Source organism: Chaetodon trifascialis, chromosome 1 (genome assembly GCF_039877785.1).
Source record: "Chaetodon trifascialis isolate fChaTrf1 chromosome 1, fChaTrf1.hap1, whole genome shotgun sequence".
Classification (NCBI taxonomy): Eukaryota; Metazoa; Chordata; class Actinopteri; order Chaetodontiformes; family Chaetodontidae; genus Chaetodon; species Chaetodon trifascialis.
The window spans coordinates 12,395,041-12,413,285 of NC_092056.1; the positions used below are offsets into that span (position 1 = coordinate 12,395,041).

General features: G+C 38.6%; 1 protein-coding gene across 1 annotated transcript; it reads right to left on the reverse strand.

Moving 5' to 3' along the window:
- Window positions 1–777: 777 nt before the first annotated feature.
- On the reverse strand, window positions 778–9,517 carry spi1b (Spi-1 proto-oncogene b). The gene is made up of 5 exons (XM_070969439.1): window positions 9,144–9,517; window positions 8,555–8,645; window positions 7,145–7,341; window positions 4,935–5,085; window positions 778–3,142 (listed from the first exon to the last, which is right to left on the reverse strand). Exons 1-5 carry the CDS (start codon window positions 9,183–9,185, stop codon window positions 2,829–2,831), a joined length of 795 nt encoding a protein of 264 aa, XP_070825540.1. The 5' UTR covers window positions 9,186–9,517; the 3' UTR covers window positions 778–2,828.
- Between the last annotated feature and the right edge of the window lie 8,728 nt (window positions 9,518–18,245).

Below are 18,245 nucleotides of genomic sequence, written 5' to 3' on the forward strand. Positions count from 1 at the left end.
TTTGGATCACCCTGTTTTGATCCCTTATAAAGGGTTGTTGAAGAGGCTTTTTTGTAACCAAGTATTTATTTTTTTGTCATCTGTTTATTGACAGTGTTAAATTGTGTGAGATTTTGCTTCAAATGTGAATGACTGCTCAAAGTGAGAATGTTAGTGTGAAATATAACACTACACGTTGTTGTAGCTATTAAAAAACATTTGCACAAAGCAAGCCTATCCACTTTTCCATGTTGATAACAGTATTAAAATGATAATTCAAGGGACATTTAGAATAGATAATAATGTGTGATTAATTTGCGATTAATTGCGAGTTAACTATGACATTCATGAGATTAATCGAGTTTAAATATTTCGATCGATTGACAGCACTAATAATTTCTTAATATATGATAAAACCATTTAAGAAATTATAATGTTCAATGCTGAGAAATCAGCTGGATACTCAACTCTACTGCATACTTGTACAGACTGTTAACTTGAAAATTCCAGATGTGTCATTCTGGGCTTTGCTTACACCCTCTATGAGTCGAGAGCAGGCGCCTGCAGTGTGTTAGGATACAAAGGCAGATATACTTACGAAGTGGGCGAAGAAGTGGCCACTTCGCCCCTCCGCCCTGTTTTGACCTCACAGTTCCTCATATACACCAGTTATCTTTATAGCTGTAATAAAAGGGGAGAGAACTAAAAAGCCTAAAATACTGTACAACTTTATAATTAATGTTTGTTAATTTCTTCTTCTTCTTCATGTTTTACCTCTGATGTGAGATCTGATCACATACATTCAAGGACAATTTATTTTTTTTACAAGCAATTCTTAATCATAACATGCAGACTTTCGTGAATTTGTACAAAACACTTCCTGTCATGTCATTTTAAATATTAAATTGCAATGTTGATATGTACATACAGTATAGTACTATTACTCATAGTTAAAAGAGAACTAAAGCATGTCCATAGAGAGAGAGAGAGAGAGAGTCAAACACAGTAGGATGGTGAAGGCCTGGGCCAACTATGAAGTCTCAAACCATAAACTCTCCATGAACAAATAGTGGTTACATGTCGTGAAGTAAGACCTTTAACATTGAACATGTGTAAACAAACATTTCCAGATAAAATATGCACTGATATGTGTGTGCAGCCAGGTTTAAAATGCATACTGGACATCTCAGTGACCCACAGTCTAAGATACATGCCATGTAGCTGCAACATCCCCATCTCTCCTTTCACTTTCACCTTGTGACTGTACACTATCAATTAGTCATTGCAGGAATAGTTTGACATGTTGTGGTTATTTACTTTCATACCAGGAGTTAGATGAGAAGACTGATGCCACTCTTGTGTCTATAAAGTGAAGGAGTTTCAATCACTGTCTGATGGTATACTGGAAACCTCACAGTGATGACACAACTCCAGGAAATCACTGCTCCTTGACCAGAAAAAGTCCAGAAAATAGCTCCCCAGAAAACTGCTGATTAGGATTTTGTACAGATTGAACAAAAGAGATTTAATATGTTTATTAGTGAGCTTCAGAGGTGCTGGAATATTTTAATAATTTCTGCTACGTTTGGAAAGAGCCAGGTTTGCTGTTTCCCCTGGCTTCCACTCTTAATGCTAAGCTAAGTTAACGCCCTGTTGGCCATAGTCCAAGTGGTATCAGCCTTCTCATCCCAGTGTATGTCAATATGTTTCCTTCCCAAAATGATTTTTTTTAACATCAAATAAAAACATAAAATGCATAATCTACCAAGATCAGGAAATGTGAACAAAGATTTGTGAATGTATATCCAGATTTGAAAGTTAGTATCCTGATTTAATTTGTAAGATGCTGAGCTTGTCGTACACATCAAACCTTGGATGAGATAATCAAAAGGGTGTCGCATTCAATTCAATGAAAGGTGCTCACCCAGCACAGACTGTCTGCTAAAAAACTTCTTATGCTTCCTATTTACAAACCTATAATGTTCATGCATTTGTGTGGCCAGCGGCCAATGTATTGGGTACAGTAAGCTGAAAAGAATGCAGTCTAACACAACAGTCCTGCAGACGTTTATGGTTTTGACGTGTCCGTGTAGTTAGTGACATTGTAGAATTGTATTGCGTTACAGGGAGATAGATTATATACATCAGGCTGTCTTAGCTGAAGTATGTTTGACCCAGTGGTTTAAAGTGTGATAACAGTTGTGTGATGCTCAGAGAATTTGCCTCAGTTTTAATGCTGTTGGTATTTTCTATAGGAGTGAATGTTAACACTCTGAACATGTCATCATATGATGTGCAGTTCCATCTTCGGCCACCAGGCTGAAATTACTGCATACAAAGGAGCTTGCTGCCCCTGCCTGGTTGTTGGCAGGGTTGAGAGGGCAGATTTACATCTCTCAGGGCAACTGAGGCCACTTCAAGGAACAAAATTCACAATCAGGAGACACTTCTGCTCCTTTTTCAAATCTAAGTACCCATTCACAAACAACAGGTTACACATTTTCATAACTGCTCCTGCTACTTTGAAGTACTTTACTCTCTGCACATCCAGACAGACAAGTCAAACTGAGCTTTCTATGCTATTTCTCCTTTATATTGGATGACACTAAGTGGTTCCCAACATATTGTGCTATACAGAAAGAGTCTTCAGGGATGTTGTCTCTTGTTTCATGCCTTTATACTGCAATAGCTATTATCGTCAAAGGATTGATCCCACTGTATGTAAATGGGACTATTCAAAAAATGCTATTTACCAGATGAGCAAGGTTGATTAAGCATCTAACACCAGAAACTACACTTCCACTATTAACATCTGTCATAAGTAAATCTTGACATTTCATCCCTCCTGCCTACACATATGATTTTCTCTCCAGATGACTCTTCCCCAGCACCTCATCACTGAACTGGTATGTCAGCTTCTTCTTTATCTTTTTCACCTCTCCAGTTTTGCCATAATTGCGCAACGCACGTGCCATCTTCTGATAGGTCATTTTTTTGCGGTTTCCCTTCTGGATCCCCCAGCGATGTGCGAGAGCCTCCTTGTGTTTGGAAGAAAACTGGAATGTTCCTTTGTCTCTGTCCACCCACCAGATACTGTCCTTCATATCGCCGTTTCTTAAAAGGTCCAACAGGAACTGGTACAAGCGAATCTTCTTTTTATTGCCTTTTGGAAAGATCAGAGAGTTGCAGCATTACTAATTTTAAACTGATATGCACCTCATAATACTATCACATTCAAACCAGCTTAAAGCCCCATTTATTTCATTTATTTACACTAAATGAGGTGGATTAAAGCATTTTTTGCTGGTTTCACCCATATCAGCTCTCTATATAAGAGAGCTTAGGCAAATTAGCGACAAAAAAGCAGGAAGTAACCTCACAGGACAGCGCAATGACTACAGGAAAAAAACCTCACTGAAATTCTTAGAAATACTGGCAGATGTAACAATGCATGAGTCATGTTTTTGGTGTTTTCTGCATTGTCATGGTGCTAAGTGATAAACCAAGTACATGAAAGATTAACTGTTTGCGAAATAGTAAGATTTTAAGATTTAGATATGTTTGTGGCGTATATGTTTCTCACATCACTTTACAAATGGCTCAATACAGCAGAACTGATCAGACTCAGGGGCTGAGTATCAAAAATGAAATGAATGGCACCGCACACAGACAACACCCAATCTTTTCCTCATTAGCACGATTGTTTAAGATGGGCATTGTATACACATGGAGTCATTTACAGAGTTACAGGATATTACATTAGACAATGTGTCCCAGATGTTTTTAAACCAACTTCAGAACTCTATGGATGGTCACTGAACTTCATGATAGTTTTCATGTCAACTAAACTGAACTCAGCTGTGAACTGATCAGTCACAGGTTGACAACTCAGCTAAAACACTGTTTAAGCTGCAGGCCACCTGACCTTGTGTGACCTGTGTTTTACTCAATATTCAACATGTAGCTGCTGGTGAAAGCGTTAATACTGAAAACACAAAGAAATACTTAGTTTCATTGTTTTTATAAAACATGCTCTGTACTGTGTGTGAGGTGTGTGTGTTTGGATAGAAATGGGAGCTTGTGCAGGCACAGCCTCCGAGATGATCATTAGCTACCGGTGCTTTATTTTAACGTGTTGATGGCTGTTCGTTAACCGTAAATAACTTTAATATCTCTCTGAACATTTGGTGGAGAGGGTGTTTGGTAAGCCAGCAAACTGCAGTTATCTGTTAGGTCCACTGACACAGGCCTGCTGTGTTGGACTGAACAGCTGTTCCATAAACGAGGTGCTGAGTGCCACACTTATGTGGAAGAAATTAAGTTAATGAAGGCAGACAGGGCAGACTAAAAGATCAGATCTCTGATAAGGGAGCACCTCATCAGAAGGCTCAGAAGGGAGCCGCCGGGGATAGTCTGCCAGTCTCCTCGTACACCTGCTGGATTATTTCCACAATCCAAAAACGCAGCCTGGAGAACGAGGACACTGTAATTTATAACAGACAACCACTTTGGCTTTTTGTGACACTTCCGTTGAAGATGCATGACTAGCAGTGTAGTTGTGAAACTAACCCATCCTAAAAGTGTATCTTAAATTGTCAGCAGAACACAAAGCTGACATGACTCAATGTCAAGCCTCAACCATCCTGGTGAGGAAGAAAACACTGGCACGTTTTCCAGAAAGGGACATTTAGAGCAGCTCTCATTCTTCCATGCTGAGTGGAAACCACTTATGGCAACTCACTGTACGCTTCACAGACAATTCACTGCCAGAACGACTGCACACATCTTGAGCTTCAAGAATCTAAAACTTGTCCAGTGACTTAACACTTCTAGATATACCACGGCCTGGATGACTGACAGTCTTCACATGGCCGGCACAGTTGGTGTGTCTTAAAGTATCCGTGTTAACTGCTCACTGTAGAGAACTGCAGTGCACATATAGCCTGAATCCTTACCCAGATCTCCAGGTGTGACATAAGGGATTCGATCTCTCAGACACTCCTCATCAGACACCTCCAGCGGGGGACTTCGTCCTCCATGCTCCTCATCATCAGAGCTGCGCTGGGACATGTGCGTTGGATATGTGGGCCGAGGGAAGAAGGCTACCTACAACGCAGGAGTCAAAGTTAATTAGTCTTCAGTCAGAACATTATCAGCAATTCCAAAGGTTTTTAGCAAAAAGACACGTTTCCATGATGATGATTTTAAGCTGTTTCATACTTGTCCTTCATCACATTTCAGAGGGAAATATTCTTCTATTTTTTACTTCACTACATTTATTTATCAGCTGTATTTGCTATTTCTTAGTTTAATATTTTACATACAGCAAATTTGATCAGATCAGTTTCATTATTTGATCACACACACACACACACACACACACACACACACACACACACACACACACACACACACACACACACACACACACATTTTAAATTACAGTTTCAGAGGGATTATGATGCCACTGGTGTATTAAACTGCACGAGAAATCAGACGCATACTACTGACTGAATTCTTCTGACTGTAAGTGAAAGAGTAAGGTCACATCTCTCTCTGCATGAGCTGTGATGTGTGGATGCTGCTATCACTGTATGCCTCGGTGGGCAACACTTTACATCCTTTACAAAAAACAGCCAGTGATGGAAACCATCTTGTGAATTCCATGTGTGAACAGTGGTTTTTCACATAGTATTCTCATACCACGTTTCAGTTGATGTATCAACACCTTTTCTTTTTGCATACAAATACATTCTGCCATTTTAAGAATGGCAGGCGTTGTTTTTTTGTTTTTTTTTTTGTTTTTTTTTCAAAAGGGAAATTTCACTTGTGAGCTAGTGAAAAAAATCATGTGACCTAAAAGCACAGACAGTTTTGCTTTGGTTCTTTGTCAGGGACACAAGCAGTTGTGTAGCCAAAATGAAATGTTTTATGGTGTTTTAGTTAGTTGGTGGTTGAGTATCTGTGTTGGTGTGTATATCTGTGTTTTTGTGTCCATTTTTAAGGAACTGATCTGTGCCATATGAAGCTGCAGTTTTGTCGGTATCCCATTCATCTGTGAATGCATTTCACATATTTTAATCTGATGCATTTTTCACAACACCAATCCTAATAGATTGAGGTTCAGCTGTGAGTCGTGCTGGATACTCAGCACAACATGAAATCAAATGCAACTTTGGTTGACAATTTCATTTTTTATTTCCAGGTGAAAAACAATTAACTATGATCTATCCCCTGGAAAGAGCAATACATATTTTGGAATGACTACAAAAACGTTTGCCAGTGTTGCCAAAGAGAACAAATCAAGTATTATGTTTGTTAATATCAAGCATAATACTTTTTGTTTGATATTTGATGACCACATATGCTGTCTCTGCTTAAAGTAAGTGGAAATGGAGGGACTTGGTTATACACACACTACTCCAATGTTGTCCAAAACCAGATATCTCTGTTCTAGTTCACTGGTTCACAACTGGAGGGGTGAAGCAGACCCTGAAGTGTCAGACCCTTCAGAGCTTCCAGACGCTGTTCAAAGAAAATGTTACTGAAATTTTAAAAAAAAGAAAAGGTCTAAAATTAAAGCTTTTCTTAAAGCTCAAAGAATCACTTCCTGATTTTTGTCACAGGACCATAAAAGGCCTCTAACTCCCTTAATGTCCTCTCCGATTCTCAACCAAACTGAATTATGTTGAGTTTGAAGACGTCTGCAGTGAGCTAGAGGGATATTTGGGGATTTAGAGGCGTTACTGGACACTAGACCAAGATCAGCGTGTGTAGGTCATAAAGCGTCTGTGTCTCCATCAACCCACAGCTGTCTGTTCTCTGGAATAACATTTTTGCTACATTAGCAGCAACAACACTGAGAGCCTTGCAGTATTAGTAAAATTAGTGCAACGCTCAGGAAAGCCTCACTTCAGTCATCATTACTGTCATTGCTTCAACAATGAGTGATCACAGTCATTACACTGAAGCACATGACTAATAATACAGTACATAACACCATCACCAGTAACTTAACATATAACAGACATTTCTTAATGTTTCTGAGTTTTAATTAGCTTTCCATTCATATTTGAATACATATGTTTGTTGTGTGCATGCACTCATGTGTGTGTGTTTTGGTTGTATGCCTGTTCATTTTCTGTTGGCCGGCAGAAGGACTTACTGGTTGCTGTAACACATGTGGATGTGCCCCAAGATTTGGATCGAGCAGGTTTTCTGCGTCGTATCGAATGGCCTCGTGTCGTATGAGGCCTGGCGGGTGCAGAGCCTGCACACTCTGCAGCTCTGTGAAGTTGACCTCTTGGAGGTTTTCGAACTCTACGGGGTGTACGTGAGGATGAGGGTGGTAGTCCCAGTGATCTACATAGAGCCGGTGAGAAACAGCACAATGGCCACAGCTTTTAGTTGTGTCTTATGGTCACAAAAAGAAATTAACCCTGGTAATGTTAACTGGAACACACGGCTTCATACAAAAGCCTTTCATATGATTTCAAACAGTAGAAATACACATTTAAACAGCGAGCGATGACTCATGAAAAAAGCCTGCTTGTCTATGAAAATTCATCTAAAACTACGAAGTCAAACCCTACTGGACTTGACAGCGAGCTGGTTACTCATAGTGCTTGAGTTTGCATAAACCGGGTGAAACGAGGAGAATAAAAGAGAATTCAGCATGAAGCTCTTTCCTGTTTGTTGCCACACTCTGCAGTGTCGCCACAGCCGTTGGACTTTGAATTTGTGCTTTCTCTCACGTTGCCCTTGGCTATTTCTTTTTTCAGCATGTACAAAAAAATTTAAGAAATCCTCTCTCAAGTTCAAGTTACATATTAGAAGTGTAACCATGCAAACAGAGGAGAGGCATAGGAGTGATTTCACATGCAGACTATGCTCTAAATCAAACTGGATAATTAAGTCACACATTCAGTGTTAAACTTTTATATATCAATAAATATGTTGGTTTATTTTTTATCTTTTAAGATGTCAGATACAGACATTAGTTAGACAGTTAGACTTTGGATATTTTTATCACAACGGCAGCTGAAGCTTTCTCAGGGAGTTATAAGGTCAAGTATTTTCCCCCCCTATTTAGATTGTTTTGGTGCAATATTCAAAACAGTTGATTACAAGAGAAAGTAAAGCACCTCTCATGTATCAACAAAGCCCCATGGGGCGAAAGTTGTTCTATGTCTGTAGTCGTAGCAGCCGAAAGAAATGGCATCTGTTTCCTGTGTTCCATACACCCTAATGTGGTGCGCTCCAGCTGCACACACTGCAGGTTTTTTTATGTACAACACACCAGAAAAGTCAGTGTCACCACATCAGGTCATGGTGATTAATCTGAAGAATAAAATGACTGTTAAACCAAAAGGGCACTATTTGCTTTTAATTGACAATTTAATTGAGAAGCAAATAAGGCAAGGCAAGGCAAATTGCCTCATGTCTTTTACATTTAGCCGTTTTTTAAATGCATTTTAAAATGTTTTTTAATTGAAACATTTGAAAATGTCGGCTGTAGTTTGATAGAAGAAGTGGTGACACGTAAGACAAATAACGACGCTGAAGTAAAACTCACCTGTCTGGATATCTGCATCTAAGACATACGGATTATAATATTCTGTAATTTGATGTCTGTAGATCTCAGGATCATACATTTCTTCTGAGTGCTGCAAGAGGAAATAAAAACAGTTTCAACCACAAAATGTCATGAGATGGTGAATATGATGCAGGCAGCATACTTTATATCATAACGCATCCAATCCCTGAAAGGAAATGATTATACTCTCCCGTCTCTAATAAAATGCTCACATTGTCTTTAATAATATTTAAGTTTAGAGGCGAGGCATTGATCATATTCGTGTTATAATAATGACTTTTTTTTCTTGCCGCTGCTGTTCTGAAACTCCCAAGAACTCTTGAGTTTCATTTTCATGTTCCCGTAGTATAAAAGACTCTTAGAGTTTGTGTCCTGCATTCAAAGTGAAGTTGAACTCACATTAAGTCGTCTAATTTGAAATAATACATGTCGTCCATCCTCTTGACTATTAAATGTGTTCCTGTTCAATGCTGCTTTAGAAACAAACTGCTCGAGGCGCTTTTTTCAAGTTTCAGGTGCGAGAGAGCCTCCTGACAGACAAAATGATGATAAAATAAATGATACTTACAGGCGGGATGAGGTAGCTCTCCATTCTGTATGGATGCAACATGGAGACCTCTTCTCCAACGGAGCGGCTCTCAGACACTTTGCTGGCAAAACCCTCTCACAACCTTTCAAAACTTTTGCGGCACCATTGCACAATGTTTCAAAATTTCCTCTCACTCAACGAAAACCAAAAAATGTCTCCCTCTCTCTTATTCTATAGCACACTCTTATGAAGTTAGCTACTCCTGGAGGCCTCCAACTGTGTCAAATAAAATGGAATAAAGAAGGCCCGCAGTTTGGCTGTAAAATGAAAAAGGAACTTTTGACTTCTGTAAAACGTCTGTGGGTGGGAGCAATAGAGTGTGTCTGCTACAGGTTCCTGGCCATTGATGATTTGTCAGGGGAGACCATGAAACTCCACATTTTGTCAGGGTCTATATACTGTCCCCTCCTCTTAGCAGCCAATCATCATGAAGGGTTTTCCTCACTGTCAGTTTCTTACCCCAGATAATGTGATAAACACAGGGTGCAATGAACTGCTAAACAACAAGTGAGTTTTATTTGTTTCCTGTGACTTTAAAATATTTTTCTTTTAAATTGTGATAAGCTTTGGGCTCATCAGCTGTAGAGTCATCAAGTGGAAAATGTGCTTGTTGCCACACAGGCCATAATGGGAGCATTATAAACATGTAATAAACAGTTAATTACACAACGTAGTGGTACTCAGGCTTCAGGAAATTTACATGTACTAAGTATTAATGTACTTTTGCAGAGGTGGTTTATTAGGATAATGAAAGACAACATACATGGCTTCATTAAAGGAAGTTATAATTGTGGATACATTCTGTATATTATAATAAACACATATGCATGTACGTCTTCATTACAATGTCTTATCAACCATTTATTTAATGTTTGTGTAAGGTTTACAAAGGATAAATTAGGCAGTTTCAATTGAAGTGTCAAATTCACTACTATTCTTATAACACACTATGTTGATTTAATGTAAAATATATCGTGCTTCACAACCAGTAATTAGAAAATGAGAATCAAAATAGCTTTAATATTAAGCTTCATTTATGGTGCATGTTTAAACACACAAAAACTTTGCATTAACTTCCAATATACCTTTTCAACATACTTTCACATAGTAAAAAGAACAATAAAGCATGAAGGTCACTCTAAAAAGTCATATTTAAAAAAAATCCTATTCCTCTGAAAGATGCACAAAAAAGACAGGGTTCACTGTGAGAAAGGTTGTTTATTTGTACTTGTCAGGACACTGTTTGTGAAGTCTAAGCGTCATATTGTAAACAACCGTGCGTCCGGTTCTGCAGATCTGAAACTGACGGACTGAAAGTGTACACTGTGACAAAATGACTAAAACATGTTGTTTGGTGATGTAAACAGAAGTTTGTCGAGGGAAAATGTCAACACACAAACATGCACACACACACACACACACACACACACACACACACACACACACACACACACACACACACACACACACACACACACATGCACACACACAGCTGGGAGATAAGATGAAGATATAGTATCTGTGTATTTGTGACCACACTGGTGCAAATGGAGATCATGATTATCACAGAGGAGATACTGTAGAGCAACTCCCGGGGGGTTGAGGGTGGGGGGGGGGGGGGGGGGGGGGTGAATCCACCTGCTGTGAAATAAGTCTATTTGTTTGCTTCACTAATGTTTTGTCATGCAATGCACTGTGGTTCATTATTTGGTGTACTGTATGTTCACAAGGCATCAGGGCAAAATAAGAGTTGAGCATGCTAAATATGTTGGTTGCCAGTTTCTGAACATATGGCAACTGTAACAACTGAAGATGCGGCATATTGCCCAGATGTGAGATAAGATAACGGTTGAATAGTTAGTTGCTATCATGTCTGTGATAACAGCGTAGCTCAAATCTGAGTGTATATTGTTAGCACTGCCTGTTTCAGAGGAAGACTGCAGCCTTGTGATAAGACAATGGGCTGAAAATATGACTTTCTGTAAGGTCAAAATACTGAGGTTATGTTTCTAACCATGATCACTGTGTTTATTCTCCTGGGAGCTGAGATCTCAGCTACACATTAAAAACATGGTCAAATCCTCTTTAAAATGCTACTCGACGCCAGAAAGCCAGGCGCTTTAATCCCACAGGAAGACGTGATAAAGCTGCAGCACATAGTGATTCATAGAAATGCAATAGCTGTGCTGTGTGTGACTTACCAACATTTGTTCTACATGCTTTCACTAAACTGTAAAATGGGATGTTTAGATCAATCTATCGGCATGTCTGTTGTCATTTCAGAGGTCAATCTGACACCCTGTTTTGATTGTTAACTGATGGAGTATTGTGAGCGTTTGAGCCTCAGTTTGGGGAGCTGTTAAAACCACGCAGACTGTGGCCAGCCACGACCAGCCCCATCTTAATCACAGCTGGCTGAGCAAAACTGATGACATATACAGTAGCATTTTCCAAAGGTATTAATACACAGAGTGCGCTGCAGCGAGCCAGGCACTATTTCCATCACAACTATTTTCAGCAAAGCCAAACGATAATGTGTTTTTTTCAGTTTTTGGTGGTGATATTTTGTTCATTTTGAACAATGAAATGACCGAAAAGCACCTGTTTAAGATGCATTCAGCGTCTCTGCTGATGTTTGACTGAGTAAAATTCAACTCACAGTTTAACAATAAGTCAAGGCTGATAATTTTATAACAAGGTGTTAGTTGATGTAGAGTATTTACAAGTATTAACAAAGTAATGCTACATTAACTGATCATCAATTGGTAATAAAAGTTATCATTTTCAGAGAATACCTAAGGAAAAGAAGTCATACCATACCGTGAAAACACTCTAAACTAACTACGAGTCCTGCATTCAGAAGTATTAGCATCAAAACATACTTCAAGTACTAAAAGTAAAGGTACTCACTTCAGATATTATTCATTATTGTATTGGATTATAATTATTGACGCATTAATGTCTTGATCCCTTTAATGTTGCACATTCTGGAGGTGGAGCTCGTTTAAATTACGTCATAAACTTCTGGATATCTTCATTAATGCATTACAATTTATTTGTGCATGATATTTTGTAGAGTAACAAGTATAAAGAGACATAAAATAGAAATATTGCATGCAAATATTCATGTACAAACACCTCAAAACTGCACTGAAGAACAGTACTCGAGTAAATGTTCAACTCATCATTTTAAATGGAACCCTTTACTCTGAAGAAAGATTTTTTGGATACACTGGAGATTAAATATTCCTCTCTGGCCTTTTGCTCAAATGCACACTGGTTTGGGTGCAAATTCATCTGTGAATGACACAAAAAATCCCACACACTGTTGCTCCGTTGTATTCTTCTTTATTTATGATGTTTGCACATCTGTGTTGGATTTATGTGGTTTTTGGGTCGTTTGTCTGAGGCCTCTGCACAGAAGGAATGTAAGAACTTTGGAGCAGGTGAACTAAACTGAATTGCTGGGTTTGATTGTTTGGACTTTATTTTATTTGTTTATTTCTGACCTGATGGTTCATCACACATTCTAAAAATACAGAACCAACATAACTGTGTGATGTACTTTATGTGGAAATGCATTACAACTGCTCAAAAGAATGATTCTGTTGAGAAAATACATTAAAAAAATGCATTACTTTACCTGGTGTGGGTCAGTGGAGGTATTCACTGAAGAGACAGTCAGAATAAAATGGATTGAAAATGTTGATTTTACTGTTTCCCCTGCTGAAGTGTCATTTAAAACTGGTAAATCAAGTGATATTGTGTTGTGATAGGTACCATATCAACTCCCCGCTGTACATTAACACTTTTAATGATATATCTGGTTTGGTCCTTTGCTTTGTTTCTGTGACGCCTTTTGAGGACTTTTGCGGTGCCATGAAGTCTCTTTTTACACACAGAGCCGTTCTCGTCTCAGCCGGTTTGTCTTCCTTGTGGCCTGGCAGATGAAGTACATGCAGCAGACAATGCCTCCACACCAGAAGTGACATATTATCAAATGAGGAACTGGGAACTTGTCTTTCAGATTCAGTTCCTTGAAGGCTGCCTTTAGATGAATCCATTTACGTGTCATATGACCAGGATGATCCAGAGCTCTGTAGGAGTTGGTTATCTTGCTGGTGCATTTTTTACTTTGATTTGTGTGCAACATGATGAGACAGTGGTTTAAACCACTGTTCTTCAATCATAGTGCTTAGTCTCTGTGCAGCCCTTTCTCCTACAATATGCAGTGTGGCCTGCTGAAATGTCCTTTAACAAGATCCCATCTCCATTCTAGGTGCAGGCGCTGTAGCTGAAACTCTATGTGTCATCCTCTGGAGAGAGAAGCAGCCAAATGTTTGAATTTTGTGCTGGATCTTACAAGAAGAAGATAAAGAGATATCATCAAAGAACGTTAATGTTGGTGCACAAAGCAAAGCAGAGCTGTGTATACACTTAACATAACTGGCGGTTAAAAAACAAAACTGACATTGTTGTTGAAGACATATTTGAAACAAGTAAACACAGGAAAGCAGATAACACTTTTGGCTTTATTACACCAAACTCATTTCCTCAAAGCTCAGAAATGAAATGTTGGAATATAAATCAATTACAAGTCTGGTTTTTTAATTCTTTTTAAAGCCAGGGTGTGTTTATTTAAGCCTCTGGCCCTTCTTTTTCACGTTTGGCAGGCACATTGCAACATCATAAAAAGGCTGTAAACACCCCGACAGATCACATGACCTGCATTGTTTTTCCAAAGTGTTTCCATATGTCATGTGCGTGTGATTTTACAGTGACTATATTCCTGTTATGGCTCGCAGTGACTCTGGAGCAATGGAAATGCACAGTGACCGTTTTATGAGGTACACCTGTAAAACCTTATGCAATCCAATACAACAGCTCGGACATGAAGTCTACCTTTACAATGATGATAATGATCAGTTTGTTTCTGACAGTGTCAGAAAGGTCTTAATTTAACTATATGTTTACCATTGCACTCGTACTGCAGTAGTGTTGAACTGGACTGCTTTGCTTTATAATGAGATGTGTTTCTAATGACACATTTCATAATATTACAGTTTTTATGTTAGATCTGTTGGATTGCATTAAATTTCATAGGTGTATCTAGCAAAGGGGCCCAGGACCCTACAAGCACCAGTGATGGATTTTCAGATTTAATATTTTCCAGCTAAATTACCCACATGTATTCATAAAATAGTGTTGGGCACAATAACATGAACACTTGTGAAATATAGTTAATTCCAATACCATAGTCCTGCAGAGCATGTGACACTCACACAAAGTCCAGTTTTAGTTATGTCTGAGTCAGAGATGTGTTGATTCACATCAACTCTGTTATTTATTCACCCTCAACAGTTCACAGCTGACAAAATAACAGAGAAGCAGCAGTGATCACGAGTAATTTTAACATGAAGTACAATTACTCATTTACTACAATGTTGGGGTACTTGGGAATTTCCTTTGATGCCTTTGTACACTTCTCCACAACAATTCAGAGGGAGGACAGACTGGTCCTTTTAATCCACCACATTTACTGTTCAGCTGTAGTTACAGATTTGTTTGCAAATTCAGTTTCTTACATGCAACACATATGATGTGCTTGTAAGAAATGGTGCATTGTTATAAATTAAACTACCTCAACAAGTATATAAAGTACTAAATTAGCTCTGCTTCGATTGACTACAATAGCACAATGCTGATTACACATTAATCAGCAATGGCCATTGTTCTGCATTGAGCGCTCTTGATAAGTTAACTACATTTTGCCAGTAATGCTTACAGTGCTTAAAGTGTCAGTTACTGCAAAATGCAGTGTAACAATAGCACAAGGAGAGAAGAAGGTGCAAAACAAGATATGACTTGTGAGCTTTGGAGGTTCTGGTATGCAATTGTTGTCACATTCGAATAGAACCAGGCTTAGTGCTTCCAGTCTTTGTGCTAACCTAAGCTAAGCTAAGCTAACCAGCACAAACTAATAACAAACCAACGCACAGGTGTTCATTCTCACTCTATGAAGACAATGAGATATGTAAAATAAAGTTGTGAGCATTGCTATATTTGTTTTCTAGTGTAAGTGACTGCTGCTCTCTGGCTTTGTCCCATCACGGGGTGTAACTGAGCACTTCACAGTTTTCAGTCTGAATGCAGTCATGAGATACAGATCTGTGATGGGTACAGTTCACACAAGCACACAAATGGTTACATTAGCACCTCTTAATACTTGGCCACACAGTTTGGCGCCTGGAGGCTGTTGTGTTGGGGTGTCTGTGTTCTCATTACTATCTTTGTATGCGCTTATTTTAAGAGGCTCTGAATATTCTGAAGGAAGCACGGTCTGCTAGTTATCAAATGGTAATGTTGCTGGTACTGCTACAGTTTAACACTTCAGATCAGAGGGATTATATCAGGAGATACATCTTTTATGTACTGTAGCCCGACCCATCAACCTTTAGCAAGCCAAACTAAAGTCCTAGTCATTTCCCCACAGACCTGGATACATTTAGTTTGCTGTTATACTTTTTTTTTGCTGACATTCAGAGTTTTTCAGACTCTCCCTCTACTCAGCCTCAGAAGATTCATAGCACAGGGTCACAAGATTGTGCCCACACAGCCTCACAGAGGGGGAATGACACGCATGACCACTGACTGTGGAAAACAGGATACAGGGTGCGTCGCAACAGGAAGTGTTGCACTGCTCCTCTACAGAACATCAGTTTGACCAGAATGACTGCAGCTTGATGTCCACACTCTGTAACTCCTGTGGCAGTATGTAGATTTCGTAATCATCTTCGCTCACCATTTCGTCTCAGCTAGTTGAGTAATTCAGTTGAAACAAAAAAAGTTTTACCCAAAAAGGAAAGAAAGTCCCCCTTACAGTCTGTACTATTCTTAAAATTCTATAACTTTGGTAATTGTGTACAAAAAAAAAAAACAGTAAATCATGCAAGACAGCATAATAATTCATAGGCTTTTATCAAAATGAATACATAAATAGCAACTCTTAAATAATTGAAACAAGCTCCATATTACTGATTTGTGCATTGTGAGTTAATACAAGACATACAAGATCCAGCCTTCCATATGAAAAAATGTCAAGTTTTTCTAAATTCCTGTCTGTCGTTGAAGATAATATAACATAAAATTAAGTGACTGAATGTATTTACATTTTATATTGTTTCAATCGTAGTAAGAAGCTAAAATCACTTAGATCTTGTATTAATTCTTACAAAAAAACGAAAACATAAACAAGTTAAAAACACTTTGAAAATTATAAGTAAATACTTCAGGTAAAATGCTGTTTAACAAAGTTTTCAACTCATAAACTCAACATTGTGACCTACAGTATACAAAGTAACAGTAAATCACCATCGTATCAGCATGCTCGTGTAAGGAAAAGTCAGGATACGCCCACAGTCTCCCACAGACGTCTTACCGTCGGCCTCTGCACAACATCCATCAGCTAGCTGTAAAGGTGTCCACAGGGGAGTTGTTGAACTACTGGAAGCAAATTGCCAAAGGTGGTTGAAAAATGCAGGCTTTCTATATATCTCTGAATTAGCAGGGGAACTAAAAACTTCCTTAATTCTGCCAATTTAGGTTGGTACCATAAGGCTTCTTCTTCTCCTTCTTCTTCTTCTCCTTCTTCTTCTTCCTTATTAAAACAAGAAGGTGACAAACTCTTCCTACCAAACAAGTTTTTAAGAGTGTGTGTGTCCAGTATGAACTCCTGATGTTGATGAGTTCACTCAGTCACTTCTTGACATGTTGAGTGTAAATCCTGTGGCCTCCATTACACCAACTGACCTTGCTTTCAGTTTCAAATTTACTGTACATTAATTACTAAGATGCAATGACACAATGAAAGTGACCAGTTTATGCTAACGCTGCATGTCCGCTAAGAATCTATTTTTGATCTGTTTCTTTGTTTCCAAGTTTTCTGGGAGGAGTATAAATTCATATAAAACATTATATAGTAATATATTCACAGTTTACAGTGATCCAGGTCGCATGTCAACATGTAAGAGATGTTAGAAGTTTGGCTACACTTTAAATTCAACATGCACTTGTTTATCTCTATCAGCTACAAAGAAATAGATGCTTCCCCTTTACCTCACTCATTTCAAAAGAAGGCACAGACAGCTTGCTGTAATTTAGCGACTACATTTCAAAAAAGCAGGGGGTTAGACTATAAAACAATATTTCAGCATGTGTTTGCAGGCCTACTTTCATGAAACGGGACATAGATTTGCCTGTGTTTTTTTTTAGTTTTTTTGTGAGCAGGAGTGTTTGAAATATAATGCTAGCATAATTAATTCATTCATTTTTATTCACCCTCATTGAATGAGTGAGAGGAACTCATTTGAAAAACAAAGCAGCTGCTACCATGTTGAAGAGGATCCAGACCGGCTCATTTAAATGAAAACCACCTCCCGTCTGCAGAAGGTACAGAGTTACAACCTGCAAATTCAGTTTTTAAGCTAAATTTCTGTTGCTGAATTTCTTTGCTCATACATAATACATTACATAGAGTTTTTAAAGGCAACACGGCTCACAACTATACATATACCTTACCTATGTTTTACGGTCTGCACTGGCACATGCATCTTGGCCAGATAACAATTAAAACAGTAAAACTGCAGTGCAGAAATTGATGCAAATGTAATTTATTTGTGTTAGATGATTTATTACTGACACTATTGCAGTGCTCATGCCATTGTTAACCACAGATTACCAGCAGATTGATAACAATGCCACTTTTATGTGCAATACAATGCCCGGTTGTGAGCTTTCAACAGCTGTAACATCATCACTGAGCCTGACGAGTAATCCAGCAGACATCTACAGGGTTGTATCAGCCTCCAAACGTATGGCCCAGCTTGCAAACTGGATCCACAAGTCGCTTTTTAACAAAATGCCTTCTGTTTCACACACGATGTCTCTGAAATCTGCAAAAACAAGAGAATATTACACCGAAAATTTCAGTTCTGTGGGTGGACAGTCCACAGAGAAGGCCCATGTTTCCTGGCTGATAGTCAGCAGAGGTTTCAGTGGCCATCATGTGTTTCACAATGACAT